The sequence below is a fragment of the Zymoseptoria tritici genome, chromosome 9 (genome assembly GCF_000219625.1).
Source record: "Zymoseptoria tritici IPO323 chromosome 9, whole genome shotgun sequence".
NCBI classification, from domain to species: domain Eukaryota; kingdom Fungi; phylum Ascomycota; class Dothideomycetes; order Mycosphaerellales; family Mycosphaerellaceae; genus Zymoseptoria; species Zymoseptoria tritici.
The window spans coordinates 1,674,420-1,702,414 of NC_018210.1; the positions used below are offsets into that span (position 1 = coordinate 1,674,420).

At 54.7% G+C, this 27,995-nt stretch overlaps 9 protein-coding genes across 9 annotated transcripts; 5 read left to right on the forward strand and 4 right to left on the reverse strand.

The window, feature by feature from the left end:
* Window positions 1-1,257: 1,257 nt before the first annotated feature.
* MYCGRDRAFT_47603 (uncharacterized protein) lies at window positions 1,258-2,968 on the reverse strand (the record flags this gene model as incomplete). Its single annotated transcript, XM_003849569.1, has 3 exons — window positions 1,258-2,466; window positions 2,556-2,740; window positions 2,791-2,968. Coding segments are annotated over 3 exons (1,572 nt in total), but the record flags the coding sequence as incomplete, so codon positions are not given.
* A 1,010-nt stretch (window positions 2,969-3,978) lies between these two features.
* On the forward strand, window positions 3,979-4,689 carry MYCGRDRAFT_47510 (uncharacterized protein; the record flags this gene model as incomplete). Its single annotated transcript, XM_003849453.1, has 1 exon — window positions 3,979-4,689. A coding segment is annotated over one exon (711 nt), but the record flags the coding sequence as incomplete, so codon positions are not given.
* A 974-nt stretch (window positions 4,690-5,663) lies between these two features.
* On the reverse strand, window positions 5,664-7,774 carry MYCGRDRAFT_75829 (uncharacterized protein; the record flags this gene model as incomplete). Its single annotated transcript, XM_003849568.1, has 3 exons — window positions 5,664-5,834; window positions 6,093-7,292; window positions 7,364-7,774. The coding sequence occupies 3 exons, from the start codon at window positions 7,433-7,435 to the stop codon at window positions 5,664-5,666; spliced, it is 1,443 nt and encodes a 480-aa protein (XP_003849616.1).
* Window positions 7,775-8,940: 1,166 nt separating this feature from the next.
* Window positions 8,941-10,416, forward strand: MYCGRDRAFT_62658 (uncharacterized protein; the record flags this gene model as incomplete). The annotated part of the gene is made up of 3 exons (XM_003849454.1): window positions 8,941-9,486; window positions 9,541-9,716; window positions 9,774-10,416. Coding segments are annotated over 3 exons (1,113 nt in total), but the record flags the coding sequence as incomplete, so codon positions are not given.
* A 7,508-nt stretch (window positions 10,417-17,924) lies between these two features.
* On the reverse strand, window positions 17,925-18,666 carry MYCGRDRAFT_62661 (F1F0 ATP synthase subunit f; the record flags this gene model as incomplete). Its single annotated transcript, XM_003849567.1, has 5 exons — window positions 17,925-18,065; window positions 18,118-18,183; window positions 18,257-18,407; window positions 18,556-18,570; window positions 18,625-18,666. The coding sequence occupies 5 exons, from the start codon at window positions 18,649-18,651 to the stop codon at window positions 18,040-18,042; spliced, it is 285 nt and encodes a 94-aa protein (XP_003849615.1).
* A 185-nt stretch (window positions 18,667-18,851) lies between these two features.
* Window positions 18,852-19,646, forward strand: MYCGRDRAFT_87601 (uncharacterized protein; the record flags this gene model as incomplete). Its single annotated transcript, XM_003849455.1, has 3 exons — window positions 18,852-19,108; window positions 19,165-19,275; window positions 19,337-19,646. The coding sequence occupies 3 exons, from the start codon at window positions 18,852-18,854 to the stop codon at window positions 19,644-19,646; spliced, it is 678 nt and encodes a 225-aa protein (XP_003849503.1).
* A 1,471-nt stretch (window positions 19,647-21,117) lies between these two features.
* On the reverse strand, window positions 21,118-21,848 carry MYCGRDRAFT_95907 (uncharacterized protein; the record flags this gene model as incomplete). The annotated part of the gene is made up of 2 exons (XM_003849566.1): window positions 21,118-21,492; window positions 21,792-21,848. 2 exons carry the CDS (start codon window positions 21,846-21,848, stop codon window positions 21,118-21,120), a joined length of 432 nt encoding a protein of 143 aa, XP_003849614.1.
* An 805-nt stretch (window positions 21,849-22,653) lies between these two features.
* Window positions 22,654-23,766, forward strand: MYCGRDRAFT_75839 (uncharacterized protein; the record flags this gene model as incomplete). Its single annotated transcript, XM_003849456.1, has 1 exon — window positions 22,654-23,766. One exon carries the CDS (start codon window positions 22,654-22,656, stop codon window positions 23,764-23,766), a length of 1,113 nt encoding a protein of 370 aa, XP_003849504.1.
* A 564-nt stretch (window positions 23,767-24,330) lies between these two features.
* MYCGRDRAFT_75841 (Ca2+/Mg2+-permeable cation channel) lies at window positions 24,331-27,323 on the forward strand (the record flags this gene model as incomplete). Its single annotated transcript, XM_003849457.1, has 11 exons — window positions 24,331-24,416; window positions 24,512-24,646; window positions 24,695-25,383; window positions 25,439-25,631; window positions 25,682-25,745; window positions 25,796-25,906; window positions 25,957-26,012; window positions 26,147-26,246; window positions 26,327-26,361; window positions 26,429-26,492; window positions 26,880-27,323. The coding sequence occupies 11 exons, from the start codon at window positions 24,331-24,333 to the stop codon at window positions 27,321-27,323; spliced, it is 1,977 nt and encodes a 658-aa protein (XP_003849505.1).
* Window positions 27,324-27,995: the final 672 nt, after the last annotated feature.

Below are 27,995 nucleotides of genomic sequence, written 5' to 3' on the forward strand. Positions count from 1 at the left end.
GCCTCTCGCCTCAATCACTCTTGCGTGCCGAACGTCCACTTCCATAGCAACGCACAGCTCGGAAAGTCCACGGTCCACGCAGCTCGGGACATTCAAGCTGGAGAAGAATTGCTTGGAAACTACATCGGCGCCCAGATTGCATACAAGACTACCGCTCAGCGCACGAAACATCTACATCTCAACTATGGCTTCCTCTGTCAGTGTCCTGCGTGCTCGGATATCACAGGTACCTGTGATAGACGGCGAGAGGTAAGCTGATCCGCCGCGTTGTTTTTCGTTCTCACCACATACTGACATGACAAACTTCAGGCTCTGACTCTAATCACCTGGGGTCTCAACGAATTCAAGAACAACAGCTCCGCCGACCAACACGACAGCCATCCATTCTTCCCATCTTCACCACAAGCAGCCCTCGCGCAAGCCGAAGACGCCGTCAACATTCTCAAAGGAGAGCGTCTCTTCACCCTGGAGCTCTCGACGGCCTACCACTTCGCCTCAGACTTCGCCTTGGAGTGCGAGGAATGGGAGAAGTCGGTGAAATATGCTTTCAGCCAACACGATGTCGAGAAAATCCTGCTCGGCAGTGACGTGGATGATCGCGAATATCTCGGCATCACGAGCGCTCAGTGGATCAAGGTGGTGCAGACCTACATGAGCAGGAAGCCCGGCAAGCATAAGTTGAGTAAGAAGTTCTGGTTGGAATTCGCGGACCACAAGGGTCTCTGGGAGAAACTTGGGAATGAGGCAGTGGTCGAGCGTAAGGGGAAGCAGCCGGTGAAGCAGCCGATGAAGAAGCCGGGAAAGAAGTCAAAGGCTCTGCGGGTATCAAACGGGATCGCTAGCAAGGAGGACAAGAAGATGAAGGAGCTCAGCGGTGCAAAGTCTGTCGGTCTCGCTGCAGCGAAGACTGAAGGTGCTGCTGCCTGAGGGAGTTCACGACGTGTTTGCTCAAAAGTTACTTGGTTTTGTTTGTTAGAGACCTTTCGTTCGGATCGCACCATGCTCGGCACACCGCAGATGGACAGTATGATTAGATATACCCGCCGGGCCTCGCAGAAAGCGAATGCAATATCGACTTCGAGTCGTTTCCAAAGAAGCTGCAGTATCAGAAGAACTCTATACTTGTCTACGTCTTTGCTCTACGTCCCCGATCTGCTTGTCGACCGACTCTGGACCTGATCCAAAGCACAGTAATACGATCAGTCTCATGCATAACCAATCTCCGCAACCTCTCACAGCCCACACTTCCATCCAACTCTACCCCCTCAACACCCTAAAAATCGGATACTCATCCCCCACCTCCAACGGCACCAAACCGAACGTCGCAAACGAATCAATATTCTCCGGCTCCAACGCCACAAACGCCAACGCCGCATTCTTCTGCGCCGTACTCACCCAGAAACTACCCGCCGGTAATTCCACATCTATCATCTCCGACTCCATGACTAACGTATTGAGCACATGCCCTTCATACAGCGATGTGTCGAGCGTGCTGTTTTTGACGTACAGCGCTTCTACACTCCCGCGATAGGTGGACTCGAGGGTCTGCACTTCCAGTCCGAGGACGCGGAGGCGTGCAGCGACGTCCGCCCAGGCGCGAGGGATGAGGTACGCCGCGGGACGAGAGCGGGTGAGGTTCGCGATGGAAGGAGTCGTGGCTATAAATGTGATGGGGACTTGTTCGACTTGGCCGGTTTCGCGGTTGACGAGGGGGAAAGTGGCGTTGGTGGGAGTATAGCTATCCGTAACCACGATGTCTTCGGTCCCGTTGATGAAGTCCTCTCGTGCGGACTCGACGTTGGAGAAGACCTCGTCGGCATCGTCGCGGGCTGTTTCGAGGATGGCTTCGATTTTAAGCAAGGCGGTGGCTACACGGCGTTGGAAGTGCTGGTCTGCGATACGGATGCCTCTCATTTCTAGTAAGAAGCTGATCGCTTGCGATAGACCCATTGCGTTGCGACCTGTGCGAGCTTCGGTCACGGCTTCCTCGAAGACGATCTCCGAGCCGGAGACATTCGACCCTGCGCCAGTAACATAGGGCGCCCAGCGAAGATTGTAGGACTCCAACCTTCGACCCATAGCGGGGATGAAGCGATCAAGGACTTCGGAGCGGATGGTGGGATGGATGTTTGGGTTGATGCCGCCGGAGATAAGTGCATCCGCCGCGTGCTGGTAGTCGCCGCCGTAGATCGTCGGAGCCGTGAATTCGTGGAGGTCAACGGCAATGTGTGGGCCAAAGTCGATGAAGCGCTGGCGGATGTCGCGGGACTGTTGGCGGTCGAGTTTGATAGCTTCGCGGTTACCGTCGAGGTTGTTGGCCAGGGCACGTTGGAAGTAGTGGACGCCGTCGACATTGTAGCGAGGGAGCATGAGGATGTCCATCTTTGAGAGGAGAGATGCGGTCCAGGTTTGATTGGCGTCCATCTTGCCGAGGAGGGCTAGTGCTGCTTGGTCGGCCGCGGGTTCCTGAAAGTATTGAGGATTAGCAGATGGTCAACAATAATAGGAGAGAGGCCAGGAAAGCTCTCGCCATGTCTGCTTTTCATTTGGCTCACATTTCCATGAATCGCAGCCTGAATATACACCTTCAACTTCGTACTGTTCGCCGTAGCCGCCAGTGGCTCTACCGATGGCTCTGAGAGATAGACATAGTTGATAGCCCGACCTTCCTCAGACAGGAACTCGCCAGGTCTGTAGCTCATCCAGTCGTTGCGATTGGCTAAAGTTCGAATGAAGTAGTCTGTAGGATTGTCAGCCTTGTATCAAGGATATCGTAGGAGTCCTACTTACCCAGCTCGCTGTCATCTGTAGGTCCCTGCGTGCCATTGGCGAAGCCCTCGTTCACAGATTCTGGTTCCATGAAGAACGGCGAGAGCAGCTCAATACCGTCGACGTCCTCGAACGCCGTGGAGACGACATCGCTGTCCCGAGTCGTTCGGAGGTAGTTGCTGCCATATGTAGAGCCTGATCTTGGTGTTGGATCAGATTGAGCTCGAACTGTGGCAGTCAGAAGTCCAAGACATGCAAGCTGTAAGCAACGCAAACTGCTCCACGAGTTCGACGCTATGCTTGCTGGCAATACGTTCGTTAAGAGAGCCGCGCGGTCGGGAGTTTTATACTTGATCTGGTGCTTCGCTCTACCGTGGGTCACACACTATCTTATATACCTACCAAGGCACATTGTCCAGCCCAAGCCAACCAGAACCATCACGATCTCATGACGTGCTAGGAGTCCGCCTACACAGCATGGCCGGTACATCAACGACCCGACTAGGAAGGAGCTCCTCGAATGCAATGCAACGCGAAGAAGCATATCTCTTGGCCGACCTGGTCGGCGAGGTCGTTCGTGAGGGGTTGCGATACCGCTGGGTCTTGGTATACTTGGCGACGACCAAGAAGACATGGTTTAGACATGTGCCGGAACTGCCGCTCTGAGGCTGTGTGCATTGGAATTGTGGATCTTTCTGTGTCTTGTTGGCCGCAGAGTTCAGGAGCATTTGGCCGACAATGTATTCGAGCATGTGAGGTACTGCTTAGGGTTACCTTAGGGTTGAGGAGGAGCGTACACGCGGGTCAGGCTTGTGATTGTCTTCGGCATGCATTGCATCGAGCATGTCCTTACTTCCAGAAGGGCCGCTTGTATGGAGTAGAGATGTTTGATATGATTGTTAAAGTGATGTTGAGCAAGCAAGAGTTGAAAGAACGGACGAATGTTTCGTCTTGGCATCTTTCACATGCTTGCTCACGTCACAGCAAGCTTCGAGCTCTCTACTACTTCGTACATGAACTTCTTCCCACACAACTAACTACAACATCCACGTCCTCTCCACCACCAACACCAACACCACCACCCCAAACCACAACCACCACAATCATGGCCTCCCCCGACACCTCCCTCAAAAAGCGCTTCGTCCCCCTCGGTATACCTCCCTCCACCCCCACCCCCTCCAAAACCCCCACTAACCTCCCTCCTCCCACCTAGAAAACAACCCCGAAGTAATGACCACGCTCCTCCACAACCTCGGCCTCTCCCCCACCCTCTCCTTCCACGACGTCTACTCCATCTCCGACCCAGACCTCCTCTCATTCGTCCCCCGCCCCGCCCACGCCCTGCTCCTCGTCTTCCCCGTCTCCTCGTCCTACGAGTCCCACCGCCGTACCGAAGACGCCTCCTTACCCACCTACAGCGGATCCGGCCTCCTCGAAGATGTAATATGGTATCGACAAACGATCGGCAACGCGTGTGGACTCATTGGATTACTGCATGCTGTTTCGAACGGCGCGGCGAGGGGGATGGTGCAACCGGGCAGCGAACTAGAGAAATTCATCAACGCGGCTGTGCCTCTCTCCCCTGCAGATCGCGCGGCACTCATTGAGAACTCCGACGTCCTAGCCAACGCTCACGCTTCCGCTGCCGCGACGGGTGACACCGTGCCGCCGGAAGCGGGAGACGATGTGGATTTACATTACGTGTGTTTCGTCAAGAGTGAGAAGAGCGGGAAATTGTGGGAATTGGATGGACGGCGTAAAGGGCCGTTGGATCGCGGGGTGCTGAGCGAGGGGGAGGACGTGTTGAGTGAAAAGGGACTAGATGTGGGCGTGCGGGCGTTTTTGAAGAGGGAGGAGGAGGCGAGTGGAGGGGGGGAGTTGAGGTTTAGTTTGATTACTTTGGCGGAGGGGTTGGATTGAGAGAGAGAGATGAATGCTGTGAGGAGAGGATAGCAGGAACGTCAGCACAAGAGCCGCGCAGAGTCGATCACCAGGAAAGTCCAGTCGCCAGCTGGGGTGAGAGGAGGCGATGAGTGAGACTTGCAAAGTTGGACGATCGGGCCACACCACCATCCGAATGGTGATTCTGGCCAACGCTCTCGAGAGCAGACTGCTGCCAACCACCACCACGAAGAGCATCTTGATTTTCGGTCCACCTTTATTCCACTGCCTCTTCACGCAGCACGACGAGATCAGCCGGTACGAGAGACACCAGGCTCTTGCTCAATCGACCCACCTCGCACGCAGCAAGACAGGAAGGGAAGAAAGCAAAGCGAATGGGTGGCGTGAAAAGAAGACATGCGTGAGAATCGAGCAAGTTCGCTGCACGAATGCAACTAATAAGCCACGGATGATATACGAGTAGCACGCGAGTTGGAGAAATAAAGAGCAAGGACATGTAACGCAACATTTGCTTTGTGTCTGTCACACAACGTCTATATGTAAGGTACCATGGTCCTCTCCGTCTTGGTGCTGCGCTTTCCCCAAAATGCGTGTACGCGGAACGTTGGTGAATTGACGGAGAGGGTTACAAAGATGAATCATCATGACTCTCCATCATAGCATCCATTGCACAGTGAGAGTTCCTCCATTCCTACAGATTTGCAAGAGAAGACAGATCATGTCTCGTTATTCCTCTCTACCTATCTTCCGTTCCAAAGTCTCCTTGAACGATGAGAAAAGCAGGCCTGTTCCAGCAGCACCCTTTCACGCTCTCCCAACTCCAGAACGAATGCATGCCAACATCCGTATCCATTCAAATGCACCACCCTCCCTCTCCCCATCCAATATTATACTAAAATGCTCCCACGGCTCGGACGACCGTCTACCAAGTAAAGCAAAAGCAGAAGAACACAACACCCCGGCTAATGTGGTAAAAGAAGATCGAGAACCGCTTACAACAACCTCTCCCTCCGACTCGCTTTACCAATACACTCCACCCGAAACCCAATCCCTTCCAACGCTTTCGTGTCGACAATATTCCTCCCATCAAACACCAGTCGAGGACGTTTCATCGTGCCGGCGATGTGCACCCAGTCGACCCTCTTATCCGCTTGACTTATCGTCTCTACAGAAGAAGAGGTGGATGGTTGAGGGAGAGTCGTGGTCGGCGCGGCCTCGGACTCGTTGAACGGCGTACCCAGCGCGGAGTCCTGGAAATCAGATCCCGCGTCGGAAGAAGCGGAGGAGTGAGATGTGGACTCTTGAGAATGAGCGTGGGAGTCATTTTTCGCGCCGGCGCGAGTGGGGAGGGGTTTGATCGATGCAGATGCAGAGGCGGGGATTTTGTCGGATTTGAATTCATCCCATTCGCAGAGGATGACGACGGCGGAGGCGTTGGCGCATGCGGAGTGGGCGTTTGTGTGAACTTCGACTCGTTGCTTGAGGACTTCTGCTGGGTGAGTGATTGACAAGTCGCGGTGGATTTGCTCCTCGCTGACTTGAGGGTCGTAAATGGCGATTTTGGCGCCCTCGGCGATGAGTTGCGCTACGATGGTGATGGCTGCGGATTCTCGGGTGTCGCCCGTGTTTTTCTTGTACGCAAACCCGAGGATGGCGATTTTCTTCCCGCGGAGGGTGTTGTACAGTCTCCGGGTGATACGTTTGGCGAAACGCTCTTTTTGGTACTCGTTGATGTCGACGACGGATTTCCAGTATGCTGCTACCTCGGGAAGGTGGAGGTATTCGGCGATGTATGCGAGGGAGAGGACGTCCTTTTTGAAACAGGAACCACCGAACCCGGCACTGGCTTTGAGCATTTTGGGACCGATGCGGGAGTCGAGACCGACGGCAAAGGAGAGCTCTTCGATGTTGGCGCCTGTGGCCTCGCAGATGGCGGAGAGGGAGTTGATCGATGAGATGCGTTGAGCGAGCATGCAGTTAGCGGCGAGCTTGGCGAGTTCGGAAGACCAAAGATTGATGGTGATGATGCGTTCGCGAGGCACCCAGGAGGAGTATACTTGGGCAAGCAATTCTGCTGCAATACGGGCGCGGTCGTCGGAGAGGGAGCCGATGAGGATGCGATCCGGATGGAGGAGATCATTGATCGCGGTGCCTTCTGCGAGGAACTCCGGATTGGAGAGGATGTCAAAGTGGATGTCCGGAGAAGCATGAGCGTCGAGGATCTCTCGAATATTCTCCGCCGTGCCGCATGGTACTGTGCTCTTCTCTACAATGATCTTGTCGGATGTGGCCACCTCTGCAATGTGTCTTGCTGCGGATTCAACGTATGCCAGGTCTGAGGCTCCTCCTGCACCCAATCCTTCCGTCTTTGTAGGTGTGTTGACGGCGATGAAGATCAAGTCGGCCTGGTCGATGGTGGTGGAGATGTCGGTGGAGAAGTGGAAGTTGGGAAGTCGTCCGTCGGTGCCATCTCTGGCGACCTCGACGACCTCATAGAGACCGGGTTCGTAGATGGGGAGGGCTTTCGACTTCCACGCTGCGATGCGGGCTTCGCTCAGGTCGACGACGGTGACGGTGATGTCGGGGTTTTGTTTCGCAATCACGGCACTGGTGGGACCTCCCTGGTGGTTCGGGTCAGTTTTATGCAGGGAAGGTGTGGGTGAGTCTGGAGGAGGGGATTGTTGCAACTTACGACATAGCCCGCGCCGATACAGCAAATGTTCTTGATCCTTCGTACGGGCGCCGAACGTGATGGAGACGACATGATCGATTCGGGGGGTTGTTAGAGGAAGAGTGACGTGCGGCGGCGCAAGGAAAGAAAAGGGCAAGGCGAGCAGCAAGGGAGGGATGAGAGAGAGTTGCCCGGGGTGTTGGAAGTCATCACGCGTCTGAACATTGTGCCCAGCAACCCCTCCTAGTAGTGGTGATGAGCTGAATGTTGGCGGCGGGCGGATCCTGTGAGAGTGAATCTTTCCATGTCGTGGGACCGGCGCTCGTCCTGACAGGTTAAGACGGATACAGGCCCGCCAAGGGCTCCGGAGGATTTGCAAACGGCCAAGGCGGACCTCTACCGACTGGGCTTTGATGGCTGTTGCGGTGGGGAGTTGAGGTTCTGTTGTCCGCAAGACTTCTTGTCGTAGTCTGCATTCAATGTTCTTCCATACGGCATCTCGTACGACAATCGTCGACGCTCGATCAACGAAGCCGACCGCGTAAACCAGAGTGAACAAATTCCGATTAGATTGGTTCCTTACCTAGTTCATTGGGACCTGCGTCACAATCTAATCTACAGGCATTGTACACCCAAGCCCTGGCAAGTAGTGCGCCTCATCCTTGTTGCAATTTTGCCGACCAGCCGCGTGTCTCCAGTCTCAACCTGATGCGAACCGTTCGAGGATGGCGTGTCACTTGCAATATGCCGATGTGATATAGGAGACACATCACCTCGTTGCAGCGATTATCTTGCAGCGGACAAACAAGATATCGTTGGCTCGGTTCTCCTCGCAAGGGAGCTTACGACGAGTATGGAACCCCTTGCGTGATGCATCCATCAAATGCTCACGGACCGACGGTGTTCACCACTGTGCATCCGCATCCTGGGCGCCATGAACAACCAGTTCCCGATTCTTGAAACAAACTTGGCGATTCACCGTCAGCAACTCAGCACGTCAGCCCTCCCATGCAATCGCGTCCCCATCGTAAGATGCGATGCATTCGTAATACCTCCCTCGCTCCTGAGCATCGTCCGAGTGAGACGCATCAACGCCCCCAGTATCAGCCGCACGCAGGAGTTGTCGTAGTCGTCAGCTTTGAGATGCTGTACCACCACACATCGACACCACCATATCTCAAGGAGTGGAGTATGTGATGCATCCTGGTCGAATCAACAGAGTAACAGAGTGCCATCAAATGCCGAGAGTCTAAAGGAGAACGTGGCTTGGCCGCCGGAGGCGTTTGAATGTGAAGCCGACGGAACCAACGGACGTGGTCACTGGTGGCGTCTCTTGGTAGACTTGTACTGCGACTCCCGATCATGTTCCGAAAAAGTCACTTCATCAATCACCGCTCCCTGCGCCTGCGTCTGCGCCTGCTTCTGCTTGAGATTTGAATCGAAAAGTCGTCGTCAGTTTGCCCTGCCCTAGGAGAGTCTTTCTCAACTTATCCGTGCCGAATTCTCGGCGAGTGGCCTTATCACCAGAGTCTCCACTCCCTTGTTACCTAGTTCTACCCTGGTCGCGTGTCCGCGATCATCCTTCACAATTCTCCACATCTTTCTGCCTCTTTCCACTCTTCGATTCGACATCATCGCGCTTCACCCTCCCGCCTCACCAATTCCACCTCCATCCTCCTCCTCCAACCTGGACCAACTCGATCCTGCCAGGTTGACAGATCTCAGCGTCTCGGTCGCTGCACCACATTCCACTCTGCCGCAGCTCACCTCCCCTTGACGATCCACTCCGAGATCCACCTCGTCTCCCGACTTCCGACTTCATCCTTTGCTCCTCCCGGAGGAACACTAGAATGTCCGACGAGGCAAAGGACGATAGACGCATCTCATTCAACTCCATGGATTCGGACAATACCCTCTCCGGTACCACTCGCGCTCAAAGTATGGAGGAAGCACATCGATTACTGGCCAAGGAGGAGCCACGCGACATTGAAGCGCAACAGCAGTTCGAGCAATTATCCCTCCCGCAAACACCTACCACTCCCATGGAATACAGCGTTTCTACCAACCGAAAGTTTCTCTACCTTGGTTTATATTTTCTCCTCAATTTGAGCGTTACTCTTTCCAACAAGGCGTTATTGAAGATTGTGAGTATTGATCTACAATGAACATCAACATCTCAACTGACACTCCATTCCCAGGCATCATACCCATGGCTTTTGACCTTCTCTCACACGTGTGCGACGTCCATCGGCTGCACCATTCTCCTCGCAACAGGCCACCTCAAACTCTCAAAACTTCCTCTCCGCGACCACCTGGTCCTCATCGCCTTCTCGACCCTCTTCACCCTTAACATTGCGATCAGTAATGTCTCACTGTATGTTCTCGTCCATCCCATCGATCGCACCTTTTGGTCTCCTAACATGCCATCCAGCGACCTCGTCTCCGTCCCCTTTCACCAAGTCATGCGCTCCACCTGTCCCATCGCCACAATCCTCATCTACCGCCTCGTCTACTCCCGGACTTACTCTCACGAAACCTATCTCTCCATGATACCTCTAATCATCGGCGTCGCCCTCGCCACTTTTGGAGACTACGACTTCACCCTCCCCGGCTTCACCCTCACTGCTCTGGGTGTACTCCTCGCCTCCATCAAAACTGTCGCAACCAACCGCCTCATGACCGGGTCTCTCAAATTGTCCGCTCTGGAGGTCCTCTTCCGCATGTCGCCCCTCGCCGCAATCCAATGCCTCCTCTACGCCGCCGGGTCAGGGGAACTCTCTCGCTTGCAAGTCACTGCCGCAGACGGACTTCTCACCCGTGGCTTATTGTCTGCCGCTGTCTTGAATGCGAGCATGGCGTTCGGATTGAACCTGGTCTCCTTCCAGACGAACAAAGTCGCCGGCGCGTTGACGATAAGCGTGTGTGGGAATGTCAAGCAGTGTTTGTCGATTTTGCTGGGAATTGTGTTGTTCAACGTACGGATTGGCTGGGTCAACGCCGTGGGAATTGTGATTTCAGTGGGTGGCGCGGCGTACTACAGCAAAGTGGAGTTGGACATCAAACGAAAAACGCAGGCGACTGCAGCGGCGACTGCAGGACGGTAGCACGTAGTGGAGCGCATATGGAAATACGGAACTCTGCTCGAAATCGATAGCAGAGGATAATCATCACTGTGTATACCTACCATTCAATCAATCGGACGAACGACACAAAACAAGCACGACCTCCTCATCACAACCGTTCGCACGCTCTCAACTGCACTGCACAACAGCCTCCTTCCACGCCTTAACACGTGCACACACACACACCCCTCCACGTATGCATGCATGGATCATCGCCTCGAATACGAGCCCTCTCCCTGCACCACACACCGAGACAACGTTCAACCCTCGCCTGCTTGCTTCGTGGCAGTCGTGGACGAGCTGCCGAAGCATATAATTGGCAAAATCCACTACCAGACCATGTCCCTGCCCTGCCATGCCCGCCACCGGAGTCGGAGCCGTGGCCGTTCCGAAGGACGACTTTCAATAATTCCGACTGGAGGGCGGAGGGAACTAGGATGTAGCTGGAAGGTCAGGGATTGATTCCCTCGATTGTAGGAACGCCACGCGGACGTTTTTGAGTCTGCCTGCGGTCCTGACGAGCGTGTATCTGGACATGCGCAGACGAACGTCGAGCCCTCCTTCTGCTCCTCCTCCGCCTCCGCCTCCTCCTCTTCCTCCCTCGCCTCGGGCGGAACCCGATGGCACACATATACAACTCGCGATCGGTCGTGATCCTCGCCGCCCTAGTCTCACCCACACCCCCAGGGAGAAGGGATCAGGGATCAGGGAGCGAGGAGAGAGATGAGCTGATCCTCAGCTGATTTCTTCCGATCGGGGTCGAATACGAATCCACACGACAGGGGAACGGGACAGGGGTTCCCGAGGCTTGGTGAGGCTTATTATTTTTTGCTTGGGAGGTTCACAGCAAGGTTTTGTGACTGCCGCTCGTGAGTGGGGGATGAGAGATCGAGGAGGTAGTTCTACAGCGTGTGATCAGAGCGCATCGGAGTGCTCGGCGCTGGTGGGCCACTTACAGGCTCATGGGGGGCCATGTCTGGCATGTCTGGGACCGGATTGGCCCACTTCCTCGTAATCAGGTCAATTAGAACTAACCTTAGACGAGGTTTTGGAAGGCGAGCACTCCGATGCGCTTATTATTACACGCTGTATACTTTGGTGTGTGAGAGGGTATAATGGACTGGATATTGTGGCCTGTTGTGGTTTGCTGTGGTTTGCGAGGCCGACGAACCCTTTTTCTTTTTTTTTTCCCCCTTTTTTTTTTTTTACTCACTCACTTTGTTGGAGATTGGTGAGTTTCGGCTTGAAAGTTGTGAGTTTCGGCTTGAAAGTTGTGAGTGTCGGGTTGGGGGTGTGTAGGTTAGAGGGTTGGTGGATGTCAGGGGACGGGTGAGGGTGAGGAGGAGAAGGAGGAGAAGAAGGAGGTCTGGTAGCGCTTTTTGTGCTTCTGCGTTGTTTGCGCTGTTGTGATACGCAGACGAGGAGAGGCCGCGTAATGAAATCGGGTTGCACGGCATCGAGAGAAGAAAGACTAAGCGATCATCAACGAAGAAGCATCAGCTCGCTGCTGGGATAAGTCGATTCAGTCATGCATTGTCGTGGTCGTGGTCGTTGTCACTGTCAGTATCATCCTCTCGTCGCATCCCTCCTCTCCTCCTCGTCGGTGGTGAAAATGTCAATCGGTAGTGAGAGAAGACTTGAAGGCTTCAGAGTGACCTCCGGGTGGAAGGAGAAACCGCGGCAATGAGATCGGACGAGCTGGCTCTGTTCGTTCGAGCGGGAGTCGAAACGGCGGGTTTGAGAATCGATGTCGTGGACGGAGGAGAGGAAATTTATATCGACGAAGAAGCAGCTTTTTTCGAAATGAGGCGAGGATGTCGTTTCTTGCTGGTGTTGTCTTGAGAAGCAGAGAAGTAAAAGGTCGATGGTAGTACAGTAGTCGTCTGTTGACATTTGTTTTCTTCGACTGCAGCTTGGATTACACTTGCTAAAAGTTCATACACTAATCGCACACAACGCTATCTGTCTGTCCGTGATCTGTCTGTCGACGCCTCGCGACCTTCGCTCAGAAGTCACAGCATGTCAAAGTAGTCGTCCGAGCATCGCATAATGCACAAGTCGCAGAAGTCGCCATCTGCGCTTCGCCGAGCAGTGCTCGTCTCAGCATTCGTACAAATCTCCTCGCATTCGAAATGCTTCACGCCGTCTGGGCTGCCGCAGCGGCAGGCGCAGCGTGAGCGATCACATGGCCACCGCCACGCGCACCACCACGTCCACCACGTGCGCCGGTCCACCCGGACTTGCGCCTCTCCGGAAGCACACCCTCGTTCTCAACGGCTGGCTTCTTAAATCCGGCATTGCCCTCCCCGCTCCCACCAACGATCGAAGCAGCAACGTTCTCAGCACCGTCCTTTCCCTTGCCATGCTTGTTGAACTTGCCACTCGGCTTCCTCTCCTGCTGAGGACCCAACGCACCACTAGCCTTGCGATAGGAATGCTCGCTCTTGGGACGATACACCCTCTTGTCCTTCAACTGCGTTCCCGGAATCGAGAGCCGGAACTCATTAGACTTTTCGAAAAAGATTCCCAAAGCGGACGTCGGTTGCACGGGTTTCATAAACTTCGCGTTCGAGCCCACCAGCTTGAGAATGTGCTTGTGTCCAGGCTGCGGTGAGAGATCGTAGGCGATGTTGTTGCGAGGGATCTTCACTTTTGGCATGGAGCCGAAGCTGAGCTCCTCATTGAACATGCGGTCGATGGTCGGCTTGGTCGCCATGTCTTGAACCACCGGGGCGGTGATGCGGCCGCCATAGCTGGGAATGCGCTGTGCTTGTGGGAGAGATACCATGGCACTGGCGGCTGCGTCGTCGTACGGAGCCCTACTAAGGGAAGCGGGCGCGAGAGCCATGCGCGGAGGGGTCTTTGGTGGCGAAGGCGGAGTCTCCGTCGAGATACCAGTACGGTTGAACAACCCGTTGAATCGCGCTTGCCAGGCCTTATCCATGACAATCGGACGTGCAGCGCGTGATGCTGGCACGGCGGGACCCCAAGCTGATCCAGGTTGCTGTGGCGAACCTGGATGAAGCTGCGCGTTCTGCTGGCTGGAGGGTGACAGCGGTGGAAGGCGAACCTTGACTTGTGGACGTGGAAGCCTCACGTGTGGGTGGATTGTGTCGGTCCCATCGTTCACCGGGTGGTCTTCAGTCTCAGGAGGCGGTGGTGATTGCTCTTTCGACTCAATAGCAGGCGCTAGCGGCGCAGTCGGGAAACGTGCTTGATTATAGTAAGACGTCGGAGCGGAATACTGCTGAGGACGACCGATTGGAGCCTGTCGAGCGGCGGTGCCGCCGTGCGCGGGATTCTGCGAAAAGTCTGGAATCTTCACGGTGCTGCCAACGTTCTGCCCATTGCGAGCATCCAGCGCAGGTGAAGCACCTGAGAATGCTGCAGGCGGTTGCGTCTGCGCTGTTGGGGGCGCTGGCGAGGTCGTGGTGATGCCGCCCGATCCACCAGCTCCGTGAATGATGATCTCGGCTGGTTCGTACTTCCTCGGCGCACCGAACTTGCCTTGCTCTGCGGACGTCTTCTTGAAAGTTTCCTGGAATTTGTTCTCTGACGGCGGTGCCACAGCAGTCAGGTCTCTCCTCCGCACTTCAGCTGCAGCCGCCGCTTCGGCCGAGTAGGCGGATGGAAGCTGACGCGCGACATTGCCCCAACTAGCTGCTGCCTCGGATCGAGCAATAGGCTGCTGCTGTGTCCGAGAAGGTGGTCCAATCGGGCCAGGAGGATGACTTGGGCGACCAAGACCGGATGGGGGTGCTACACCAGCGTGGCGTGCTTGATTGAAGGGGTCGGTACGCTGATCCATCCCAGGGGGTGCAAAGCCACGTTGCTGCTCCACCATCTGCTGCTGATGCATGTTTGGCGACCGGGTGTCCTGTGCATATCCCTGGGGTGAGATCCTGGACGCGGTCGGTGGGCGACCCATACCAGGGGGCGGCGGGAGCGATGAGCTTTGCTGATTCATCGGTAGAGGCGCGAACACGCCTGAGCTCTCGAACGTGCCGTTTCCAATCCCTGCGGTACCCCACACGTTGCTGTTCGGTGCCGTGGTCGGCCAAGGGGTGAACTCGCCGGTGTTGAGATTGTTCGGGGAGCGGCCGAATGACTGTGGTTTGCGGTCGCCTGGTGAAGAATATGACGAAGTGGGTGCCTTGAAATTTGCTCCAGATTGTTGATAGGGCGCTCGGTTGCCGGCTGCCGGCGATAAATGCGCGCGGGCCGGCTGCCTCGAGGAGGCGTCCGTCGTGTCTTGTTGTCCGACGGGAGATTGTTTCGGCGGAAATGGACCTTGTGATCTGTCCTCAGCTGGCATGACCTTTTCAGCTGTCGGCACGCGTGATTGGTCTGCCTGCGGTGCGGTTGGTGTCGACGCTGGCAGTGACTGAGCTGGGCCAGGTTGTGATTGAGCTTGAGGCGCAGTTTTGTCACCGGAAAGCGCTGCTGCAACAGCCTGCTCGCTGGCAGGTGTAGTCTTTGATGCTGCCGTGGCAGCAGCGGCAGCTTCAGCATCACGCTCCTTCTTCGATTTGCCGGCGCCCTCCAAAGACGCCAACTTAGCCCGGAGGCGTTCCTGCTTGGCCGCCTGTTCGGCTTGTTCCTCTTCTTGCCGACGCTTCTTTGCAAGCTCTCGTTTCTCCTTCATAACGCGCTCTTGTGCCTTGATCTGATCTTCTACCGAGAGAGCCGGTTCGCCCATTGGCACGACTTCAGTCGCCACATCGCTGGCTGGACGTGCAGGCATTTGCTGATCCCAAGCAGACTGCTGCGGAAATTGAGGTTTGACAGGACCACTGCTGGCCTGCGAGCCTGCATCGAATGGAACCTCGGGGGTCTGGCTGAGATCTTGGCCTCTGGCAAACGACATTCTCCTCGCGGCCGGGTTGCTACCCTGACTCACGCTGGAACCTCGTCTTCTGCCCCAGCTACTACCGTCCATCTGTGAGCTCGTTCGTGACTGGAAAGCGGCCGAGGGCTCAGCAGGTGTGAGTGCGCTATGAGATGGCCTCTGAAGTACTGCCGGCTTTCTAAAAGCAGAGTCCTGCTTAACAGAGCTTCGACGGCCTTCAGGAGCCGGCTCATACCGACCATTGGTGGAGTTGAAAAGCTCTCGTGCACCTCCTTCACCCTCTTTCCAAGACCGGTCGAAAGTATCCGCTGCAATTTCACGTGCGGCAACGGGTGGAGTTGAATCATAGACTCGCCCATCTTGAGGTGCAAGTCGTCCGTCTTGAGGCGCGAGACGTCCATCTTGGGATGCGAACGGCGTGGGAGCATGTGGCATTTGCGTCGGAGGGATGATTGGTGACACGGCATCAGGCTTTGGTACTGGTGCCCAGGGCGACTTCTGCGGGGGAGCAGGACTCTTAGCTTTCAACAGAGGCTTCTCCGTGCCTGGTCCAGCGGGCCCATTCTGCTTGGCTTGAATTGCCGCAGCGCCAGGTTTGAGAATCTTCATCGTCTGGCTGTCGTTGCGCTTCATCGTAAGGACCGGCTTAACCGCGTCCATAGACTTCGCGGGCCCAGAGCCTGGAGCAGGCGTATTGGCAGTTTCGACTTGGCTCGTGGATGGTGGAAGAGGTGCAGCAGAAGGAGCAGCAGAAGGAGCAGCAGCTTGCGCCGTTGGCTGTGCTTGAGGTGTCTGCTGCTGCTGCTCCGGAGCGGGAGCTTCCAGCGGAGCAACGGTCGATTTTGTTCCATCCATCCAAACCACAGCTTCCGGTGCCCAGTCATCTTCATCATCGTCAATGTCCGCCCACTTGTTGTCGTTACCACCTTCGTCGGCTTGCAGACGTGTTGCAAGATGAATGCCATATCGCTGTTTGAGTTCTTCGTCCGTAAATTGTTTCGGAGGTGGCTGTTGCACCGCTGGGATGATGTTAGAACTGGTCTTGCGTGGTGTCAACAAACAGCTACTCACGTCTGTTCTTATTCCACACCTTGCTGGCATCAGGGCCAGCTGCACTTTGCGGACCCGCGCGGGGCTTCTGAAGATTCTGCAGAGATGAGCCTGCTTTAGCCACAAGTCTGGGTCCGACCTTGGCTGTCAGAGCTGCTGCCGCGGAAGGGCTTGCTGTAACGTTGTCAGTGTTTCTGCCAACAGACACCAGGCGGCTTTCAACTTACGCTTGTCCCCAATCTTGCCGGAAGCAACAGTCGTTGTGGGCGCAGCTTTGTTCAGGAATGCCTTGGTGACATTGACCCTGCTGAAGGTTGTGGGCTTCTTCACTGAATTTGCTCGGATTTGTCCTTCCTCCTTCTTCTCCATGTCCGCTCTGCTCATGTCTGTGTCCGAGTTCACGCTCATATCCACTGACACATCCGCCGTGCTTCTGTTGTCATCGGCATGACCCTCATCTTCATGCACCCCATTCACAAGATCACCTTGTGTAGTAGACTTTCCCTTTCCTTCTGCGCTCGAGATCACAGCATCGCCTTGCGTTAACGCGGGTTTGGGCGCAGCTTCGCCAGCACTTGGCTCCGCCGCATCCTTGGCCGCGCCAGATTCCACGAATGTCTCTGCCGTGGTCGCATTGGCAGAGGTCGCGTGCTCGGTCGAGATATTCGAGTGAAGTATCGAGTCGCTCGCGGTGTCTTTGGAGGTATTTTCGGCTTTGGTAGGTTGTGCGGTGCCTTTAACGGCTGATTCGGTGGTGCTTTGGTTCGCAGCAGCGTCAACAAGCGGCGAGCCGCTCGTCGACTCCCGTTCGTTTACCACATTGTGGCTAATCTGCTCTGCCATAACAGGGCCTGGGTCTAGGCGCGCGAGAAGTGTTGTGTCAGTAAATGCGGATGTCGCGTGATAGGCCGCGGCTGGGAGTGGGATGGGTGGAAAGGCTGAAATCATGCTGCTGTGCTTCTGCGCGCGGTGATTGAAGGGAAGAAATGCCGCGAACTTCCAGCGCAAGCGCGCATGCAGCTGCGAGACTCGATGGGGATGAAGTACCTCAGTTGCGCTTTCCTGATCTCGCCACGGTGTTGGTTGGCTAGCTTCGGAGGTGGAAGTTCGGTATCGCAGTCTTCACGGATCGATTTTCGACGCGGGTATTGCGCTTCGAAGCGTCGAGAAAGCGGGTTTCCGGCTTCGACGAGCTCGGAAGGGTGAAGATGAAGATGATGTGTGGTGAGTGAGGATGAGGAGAATTGGGGGAGGTTGATGGACTTCGGGCTTCAGGCCCAGCTCCTTTGCGACTCACGATGTCAAGTGACTCCACTCGTTTAGCTTTAGCTCAGCGCCACGATTAATGGCTGTGCAAAGCGAACGATCAGAAACACGATACTTAGTAAACATAGGATCTCTTCGGAACGACACGGCGACTGATGATCACATGTCTCATCGTCACTATCGACATGAGAAGTCATGTGAGAGACCAGGTTATACCGTACTCTGACACGACGGCTGTTCGCGTCACGTGACTCGCGAGCAGGTCGAGATGAGATGGTAGACGACACATCAAGCTCGCGGCTCTGAAGCTGTTGGATGATCCTATGTACAGATCTTCAACTCCATGATGCTCTCCTTCGCTCCTTCCCTCCCGTCTATAACATTTCGGCTGCCCCGATCGTGTCCAGCATCTAGTGAGCGTTGTTCTTGTGGTGGCCTGTACATTGTCAGTCCTGTCCGATGCTCGACGTTTCTACCAGGAGACTCACGAAGATGGAAGTAGTAGTTCTGAGCGTAGCCAATGAGCATCAGACCTCCGATGATGTGGACGAGCGCTGTCGCGGTGTTAGCCTCCGGTCCACGCATTCCTTCCTCTCTTCTCTCCTCTTCCTCGTGGATCGCACTCACGCATTGGCGATGGCTTCTTGCCAAAGTATCGGTTCCTGTACCATTGTGCCGGTCCGCGAGCGGTTGGTTCTGGAGCTTGACCGCGTGGGAGCTTCTCGTAGAATCCGACAACGTTTTGCATGCGCGCGGCATCAGCTGCACCGCCGATGGCCTGTAGGTCCCGATATTAGCCCTGTGGTCTGTCGCAAATATCCGTCTCTTCTGCCGAAACGGGTTTCAAGGTTCAATGCATCGTGTCGAGGTGCTGAGTGAAGCCGGAAATGGAGTTGGCGAGCGCGAGTAATCGAAGGTGAACATACGTTGGGTGAGGCAATCTGCGCGCAAAACTGTCAGCGGTCATTCAATCACATATCACGTTTCCTCCATACCTTTGGTGGCACTATCGAGGAAACCATGGCTGCTGTGTAGTGGTCGTTCAAGGGCAGTGGGTGTCGACTGTAGCCGATGAAGTTAAGAAGTCAAGTTGGAGAGTGAGGTGTCTTCCGCCAATCAGCGGCCGAAATAGCCCGTGACCTCGCCATTGCCCGCAACACCACCTCCCCGACTTCACGCATTCATTCAGAGACGCCTGCGGACAACACGACACACACTCACGATGGCCTCCCTTCGATCAGCAGCGACATCTGCGCTGCGGACTTCCAGCGTCCGACCGACAATCTCCCTCCGCACACCCGTCCTCGCACGCTACCAGTCCGATGGTTCCGCCAAACCGAGAGCCCAATCAGCGAGCGGTGAATTGGCGCGGCCGCCTTCAGGTTCAATGGGACACGCTGTTGTGAGACGGGAGAATCCTCCTCATGGACAAGGGAAGCATCAGCCGGACTATAACGTGGCGGTGGACTACAGGACATCGTAAGAAAAAGTGGTCCACGGAATACGAGCCACACAGCTAAGCATGTGGTGCACAGGAACTTCTCTCCAGTACCGATGCGCGTGATGGACGGCAGCGAGCCCGGCGACGATACACCTGCGGCGGTGCTCTCTGGTGCGCCTATCGAGCTTCAAGCTCGTACAGTTCGGTACAAGACCACGATTCGCATTTTCCGAGAGCTCATACACTGACCACTTACTTGCTCTCAGCATCTACAAACCCTCCAAAACAGCCACTCAATCCGGCGACTGGCACGGACATCAATGGCGCATGGACTGGGACCCACTTTCAAAAGGCCACCGATGGGAGAACCCTCTGATGGGCTGGCAGAGTTCGGCGGATTTCATGCAGGGCACACATTTGAACTTTGACACGAAAGATGCGGCGGTTGCGTTTGCGAAGAAGCAGGGATACGAGTTCTTTGTGCAGGAGCCGAACGAGAGGAGGATCATTCCGAAGGCGTATGCGGATCAGTTTGTGCACAGCCCGAAGAAATTGAAGCAGGTCAGGACGAAGTAGAGCGTTCGGGACAGGAAGATGTTGGGGCGCAGCGGCTCCGTGTATATGATGGCGCGAAGCAAAACATATTTGACCTGCTCCAGTCTGCTTACGGTCTTCAGGCAGCATTTTCGACTGTCGTGAGACCACTGACGCTTCGACCACGTCCCGGACAATCTCAAAACTGCAGCTGCGCCATCGGAAACCTCGGTATGTGTACAAGGATCACGCGCATGCTATGACAATATACATTCTCAGCCCTAGCGAGCATTGCTCCCTTGCCTTCTTGACGTAAGATCGATTCCGCCTCGCGAGTACCGGAATTCTCTCACGGGACCATGCATGCTCTTGCTTTCCGGTCATGCTTGCGGTCCTGAGATACAGTAAGCTGGCATTCCGGATCGCAACTTGGATCTTTACACTTCAATCCACCTCCACCGATCACGCCAGCGAGCAACTTCTTCGTCGTGTCCACTGCACTCCATCTTGCATCCACTCAAAGCAAACAGACACTACGATGCAGCTTATTACCCATCTCTTGATCTCTGAAACCATCTTCGGAGTAGCTGTGGCCTACGACAACCCGGGTGTCAAACCTCTCCCGTGTGCCCGGGTGCAATGCATACTTTCCGACGAGCTCTAAAGCAATTTGTGGAGACGTGAATGGTGTTCCAGTTCCCTTAAAATGCAGAACGCGTTCAGCTCTACATTGACCACGGAAGGCTCGTTGCTAGTTTTTCCTGTGCCGCAGGGTTTGGCAACGAGTGCTTCCTCCCAGGGGACAGACAGACAGACTAGGGGACCTTTTGCTACAATCATGGCGGGAGAGACGGGCCCAAACACTATGGCGTATGCCTACCTAAGGATGATGGGCTTTTTCGACTGTTGCAGAACAAAAGCTGACCAGTGCAAACCTTCTGGGCAAGGTAATCGTGCCTAACGCCTGTGCGTCGCCCTCGCCTCCTCCCTTGACCTCTCTCATCCGTCTGTTCCAACTCCTCCTCGGCGCGCCTACCATGATGGACAATGCAACGTGGCGGTGGCAGTGAGGTCGACGGCGAAGAAGTTGAAGCTGGTCAGGACGAAGCAGAGCGGTATGTGAATATGAGATGCTGGTCTACTGTGGCTTTCTGTGTATGATGGCGGAGAATAAGATATTTCATGCAAGGGAATATGAATCTGCGAATCCACGACGAGGCAAGTTCGTCCTGTCTCGATTGTCTTCGGTATATCCATGGATTGTGCAAGAGAAAGTTTCGGCCACTCTCGATTTGCTCCTCCAAATTGATCGGTAAGTGTTGAGAATCCCTCATACCACCGTTATGCTTGTTTGTCGTTTGTTGGCGTCGTACGACACAGCAGTTAATGTGATCTGCTTGCCCCTGAGGCCACTCCTCGATATATTCGACCGTGACTGAGCTGCGCAGTGATCTTGCGGCAGCGATACTGACGGCGGCCCGGCGCCGTTAGAGTGCAATCGTTCAGTACGCTTTCAAGGGATTGGGAGAAAGACCGTGGGTCCCATCGGTTCATGGTCTTTCCAGAAGATCGGACCGTGGCAACGGTGCACGATATTTGCATCGCACCAAGCCACATTCTCTGCACCCTGGACATCCTGCCTAAGATCGTCGATTTCCGCCGAGGAGATCCACATGGCCGTCGGTTCGGAAATCAGCGATCCCAATTTCGGAGGTACAGACACGAGGAGCTTCACTCGTACAGCATCCTGACGTAGAGGATTGTTGTGCTTCTTGAGCTTCCTCATAATCTGTTGAAGGTGCTTCTTGGACTGGTGGAGGCACTTATCACTACCGAACTCTTCTCTGCGGATCTCGCGGACCATGCTCAGGCGCTTCAGGCCGAAATTCTGAACCCAGGGTTCGAGCTCACTGTGCTATCCCCGTTTGAATACATTGCAGCCATAGAATATTGGTGTTGCCACAGCTCGGATGACAGGATGAACCTCAAGTAGCGGTGGCTCTTCGATGAATGGTGTGGATCCGGATGACGTCCGTTGATACTAAGGCGTATGCGTAGATAGGGTTCTGAGCAGCGAGCGTGGAGTCAGCCAATGCTGCTCGAAAAGGCACAACCAGGCCGAGATCCAGTATAGCGCGATGAATGGTCTTGCACCGCACTGCAAGCCTTCTATCCTTCGTTGCTCACCTGAAGTTCTGCCGACAGGTCGAGAAAGCTTGTCTTTGGCGTATAAGTGAGCGCCATCATGTAGCTGTAGCATTGCGGTGGCACAGACTCTAGACCTTATTCTTGCCAATTTTCCGGATGGTATGAGAAGCCGCGGGGTGCAGAAGTTGTTGTTCAGAAGTTGGTTGTTGAGTCTTGTGTCCAGTCGATTGTGGATGTTGTGGCAAGCTGCCGAAAAGCTGGAGGTAAGATGATAGGACCTCGATATCCTTCACTTGACATCCATCACTTGACATCCTTTACGGCTCATCTTGGTCCGGCTCGTGATTTTCACATGTCAAAAGCACAAGGCAACGCACGTGCGAGACAAGCCAAGTAGATCAGGACTCACCTCCTTCTCATGCCATGCTGACTTGCCTCCTGGCTTACTCGACCATTCGATGGCCTGACATGCTACGCTTATGGCATCTTCAGCCGTCGTGCCAGATCAACGATAGTTGTACAGCACGGCCTGGGAGAGGCGCAAGTCTCCTACTTGTGCGAGATCTTGAACTGTCATGCCAGCTCATACTTAGTCGTATGGGCTGGCCGAAAAGGCATGATAGTATCTTGAACGCGCACCACTTCGTGCGTCAGTGTCAGTATCACCAATGGCCGGCTTGCATCGAATACACCATGACTGGTGTGCGTGGCTAAGGTCGAACAAAGAAGGGGCAGTCCCCCAATCTGGAAAACGCCAAGCTGTCGATCGAGCTCTCTTTAGGCGGCCCCGCGTCGTCATGATCTCGGTACGGCTTCGTAAGACAAGATCACTGTGCATGACAGCTTCTTCTCTATCACTCCTCTCCTCGAACAACACCCATCACAACACACAACATCCATCATGGCCGACCGAATACCACCCGAGAACGTCCTCTCCGGCGCCTACCTCAGTCGAGTTATGGTAGCCTCATTGCCCACCGATGTCTCGCCCCACCTCAAAACGCCGGCCGATGCAATCGCACTCGGAACACATGCTTCCATGCTCGCCGTTGGTTTCCGATTAGTTGGCCTAGGTGAAGACCATCGCATCGAAGCGCAATCCGATTCCAAAGAAACTCAGCCACTTCCCTCGGAATGGAATGCGCAAAATGGAGGCTATGCATTCAGATACAAGCATCAGCAAAGCAGCATGGAGTTTCTGGTCAAGATCAGCCGGATGGGAAGCAAAATCGTCGTGAATGCGATGGGCCTGGGAGATGACAGAACATGCACATTCGACCTCAAAGCGACGGATTTTGTGTCAGAAGGCAACCTGCCACTCACAATCGAAGGCACAAACAAGGATGAGGCGGATAAGAAAGTGATTGATACCTTCATCTCTGTTGGCCGACTCAGTGATTTGGGGAGTCTCATGCGTGTTAAGCTCATTCAGAAGCTCGTCCCGTCGCTCAACAAGGAGGGCTACGAGGAAGAGCAAGAAACGTCATCATCGAGCACACGAGAACCTGCCCCGGGACGGGAAGACAACAGACCACGTCGAGACCCATTACGTGAGGATCGCGACCCGCTCGCACAACCATATCCACTACATGATCCTCTCGCTCAGCCTCGACGACCTCGGGGTCCCCTACCGGAGCCCATTCCTGGTTTTGAAGACGAGTTCGAGGTCCAACGCCCGCCCAGAGGCATCGGACAACCAGGAGGCTATCCGCGCATTGGCGATAGAGATCTCTATCCACAAGGACTGGGTCCAAATGATCCGTTCCGAGGCGGCATGGGGCCTGGTTTTGGTGGTGGTATGGGAGGAGGCGGAATGCATCCTACGTTTGACGACCCACTCTTCGCGGGACAGGGTGGAAGAGGTGGCGGCTATGATCCACAAGCACCGCCAGGGAGTCGCTTCGATCCTCCGTTTGGACCTGGTGGGCCGGGAGGCGGGCATCCTCGCGGTGCTGGGATGGGAGGACGTCCTCCAAATCCGTTTGGGGGATTCGGTGGTGGAGACTTCATCTGAGCGCCGAGGCGCCGAGGAAGGTGTACGATTTGAGATGTGTTGTGCCGATTACGACGAGAATGAGGTATGAAGAAATGAATCCGGAGCATGGACTGCCAACTGTACCACGTCCGCGAGGCAACAGTATCGCCGTGGAGCTAAATCGTAGGCTTGTGAACATTGTACATCATATCACAATACGAAACCACAGCTCTTAGCCTCCACGTCATCTTTCAAGCAGTTTCCCTCGCCGAGATTGGGTGCGCAGCACACTAACCGCGCATAGCGTATCGTGTACTTTAACATTCATAGAAATAGCTTCATCAAAGAACGTCAAAAGAAGCTTAAAAAAGGCAAAATCTACCGCACTCTACCGACGTGACCTAACCTGGTTCACACCATGACAACGAACGCCTATGACCGCCCACTTGACCCATCCCTTCCACCCTTGCAACATCGGACGCGCTTGCGGCTAATTAGCCGCCGAAGCGCCACAAGCGCGCGTCTAGCGGCAGTTTGAGGCGGCTCCTAAACCTTTTCCTGAACGATCATGCCACGCCATCTCCTCCACAATCTTCGCCAAAAATGCGTTCTATCACGACACCCCTACCGGCGATCCCGAGGATCAAGGGTGACGAGAACTTTGATGATCTAGTTCGGGCGTTGTCTGTGTACGTCCCATCACGCTCCTTGCGCATGAAGCGCTTCAGCTGAGCCGCCAGCTTTCCCTGGCGGTGCTATTTGACTGATATTAGTGCGGCCATAGATTCTTCGTTGAGGCAATCGACACGAGTCTCGAATGGGACGAGTTACGAAAGGATGTGTATCCACAGGTGTTGAAGCCGCTGGTGAGGTACCTAGTGGGCGAAGTACAGCATGAAGAAATCGTTTGTGCGCTGCTGTAAGTGGTGTTGAGTCGAGGTGGAAATTGTGCTCTGACACCGTGCAGCGCTCTCAAGTGGCACTTTGGAGTTCTGGAAGATGGCGATGATAGAGGCGTCAATGAGACGCGCGGACTGGCCTGCGAGATGGTTGCTTGGAGATTTGTGACCCATCTCACCCGGAAGGAAACGATCGACTGCCTCTGCCACGAGCTTCCTGCGGACAACAAGTCTGAGTCGCGACCCCACAGCGCCGACGATGTTGAAGCCGCGAACTTAGACGGCGTAATGGAAGATGCTACCATCGAGCAAGCGCCACTTCTGGGAGGTCGCATGCCAGAGCTGGACGACTCATTCTACGACGAATACCCGCGACAGAGCGATTACGCAAAGGACGCTCATTTCTCTACGGTCTTTGCCACTCTGAATGCTCTGGAAATCGCTGCGGTCGCGGAAGCGAAGAGATTTCTGAGTCAAAAGTCCATTCAGCACATTATCAATGGGATCTGGAAGGGCGATGTCGTGTTCTGGACTTCCCTGCAGAAACACTCGACGAAGCGGGCCAAGATATACAGGAAGAACCACTCGGATCCATTCTGTCGACTGCGGGTTCCGTTGTATTCCAAGCTCTTCGAGGTCCTGTTTTTCGCAGCATTCTTGGCGTTTTACTATGCGGTGCTGGTGCAACGTCCGGTTCAGCATATCAGCACACCAGAGATTATGCTGTATGTCTGGCTCGTTTCTTTCGCCTACAACGGTATGTTGGCGACGATGACTCCTCGCCTACCTGTCACTGACTGTGTCATGTTCAGAGCTTGTGGAATTTCTTGATGCTGGTTCAACCTTTTACGCAGCCGATTTCTGGTCTCTGTGGGATCTAGGTATCATCTTCGTGGGAATGGCCTTCTTCATTTTGCGAATGATCGGTCTGGCAAAGAATGATCACTATGCTACTGACATAGCGTTCGACATCCTCTCGATCGAGGCTCTCTTTCTTGTGCCGCGGTATGTGGTACTGATCGATCTCGCTGATCTACCGCTGACAGATTGAACAGCATCTGCTCATTGCTGAGTCTGCATCCCTACTTCGGAATGTTGCTGCCTGTGCTGAAGGAAATGGTACGCCGGACCCATGTCATTTGCAGTCCAGCTCTGACGATGTCATGCAGACAAAAGACTTTGCCAAATTCGCCGTGCTCGTTGTGATCGCCTACGCTGGCTTCAGTTCTGCCTTCAGCGTCCTGGGCAGGGACCACTACACCTTGGGAAGAATGAATTGGGTATGGGCAATTCGATTGACAAGTGCAGATCCCACAACTGACCTCCTCAGATTCTGATCAAAGTGTTCTTTGGCAGCTCCTACCTGGGATTCGTAAGTCCACAAATGTATCCTGCATCGCCATTGAGTCGCATACTAATTATGGGCAGGACATCGCGGAAGAGGTATAATCACTCATATGAGCAACGCCACCAACGCGATCCACATCGGCGAATACTGACGGCTCCCACTTGCAGATCAGCCCAATTCTAGGACCACCCTTGATGTTCCTGTTCGTCGCGATGACGAACATCCTGTTGATCACATCCTTGACCTCATTGTTAAGCAACAAGCTCGATAAGGTAGGTGGAAATCGGGGTTCATGCATCTAAGCGCCCATCTCGGAATCACTGGCTGACAGCACTCTCCCGCACCACATTAGGTCATGGATCACGCCCGCGACGAGTACCTCTTTGTGTAAGTCCTCCGCCTCAATACAATAATAAAACAGTGGCAGTACAGTGGAGTTGACGGCTGTGTACAGATACGCTGTCTACGTCCTAGAGGCATCAACCTCCAACCGATTGACATACTTTCTTCCCCCACTGGTATGTTACACCCTTCCTTGGCCTGCACTATCATCCCGGGAAAAGGAAATGAAGCTGTTGGTGTCGCCGACACCAACAACTCAACTCCACAGTCTGCATGCACCGTCGACCATGTGATGTCGTGGAGCTTCTGCCTACAGTCATGGCATTACTGCGGCATGCGTGCAAATCTGCCCTGTCGATGCCTCCGGGACGGCAGCTCTTGGGCGAATCATGACAGCATCATTCAAGTATGGATGTTGGTTTCCGGATACCAACACAATCCGTTCATTTCATTTGTCAACGCAGCCTTGTCTCTCCGCTCGATGCCTGCCATGGAGGGTAGTAGCGTTCGAACGGCTGCATGTTGGCTGCAACATGGGACCGAAGCTAACGGACACTGCGTAGAACCTCATACCGCTGCTACTCCGTCCGTTGCGGCTGGTGCTGCCGAACCAACAGCTACGCACCTTGAGGATCTCTCTGCTCAAGGCGACGCACTTTCCTCTGGTTGGTCTGATTCTTGCTTACGAGAATGGGCGCTTATGGATCCATGATCGCCGGACTACGACTCCCGGAGACAAGATTGGCGTTTCGAAACGACTCAGTCGCCATCCGATCGGTCGAAAAGCGCTTTCATCCGCCCGCGTGCATCTATTGGACGAGCAAGCGCAGGCGCCAGACAGATCTGCCGAAGCGAATTCTCCGAAAGAGGATCTTTCTGCGGCAGCCAATGCATCTGACGAGACGATTGAGGCTTTGACGACCGCTGTTGCCGATTTAAAATCACAGATCGAGTCGCTCAGTGAGTTGTTGAAAAAGAAGTCGGCAATGGTGTCACAAAAGTCGTGATGGTGCGACAAGCCTTGAAATCCCACGAGAGGGTCACTGACAGGCGGCCTGGCTCCACAAAAAGTGTGACGGAAGTCACTTGCAAGGAAAAGGCTGATGAGCACCCCTCCGCAAAACGAGATCGGCTCGTCCTAAGCGCGAGGTGATGCACGGAGCGACGCTACCCTCGTGCTAGGTTAAGCGGATTCACACCATGGCTTAGGTCTTACCACTACGTCGGGATTCGCCAAGAGTATCGACTGGCCCGCCCGTCCTCTTGCCGGAAGTCTGATGCGCAATACTTCCAGACCATAGAGGCGATGCCAGTGGGGTCTGCGCCGACACTGCCCGCTCTTCGATTCGTCCCGGTCGTCATTCACGCTATCGCTGCATACAGCCCCGTCGACAGTCCCTCTCTTCGTGTCTTGCCTTGCTCTCATACTAGGGCATGCATAATCGAACCTTACTACTCCTGCTCCAACGCCTCTACCAGGGCCTTGCATCGCCCATCATGACATCCTGGCCATGTTGTCCGCGGCGAGAGCCGTTGGGCCTCTACTCGTCAGATCACTCTCCAGTCTCGCTTGGTTCATATCCCTTCATTCATTCCTTGACACTTCGTGTAACCGCTGGCGTTCATCGCATACTTGCAGACACTGCCTGCTCGCAAGCTTGATATCTGCCTAATGCGAT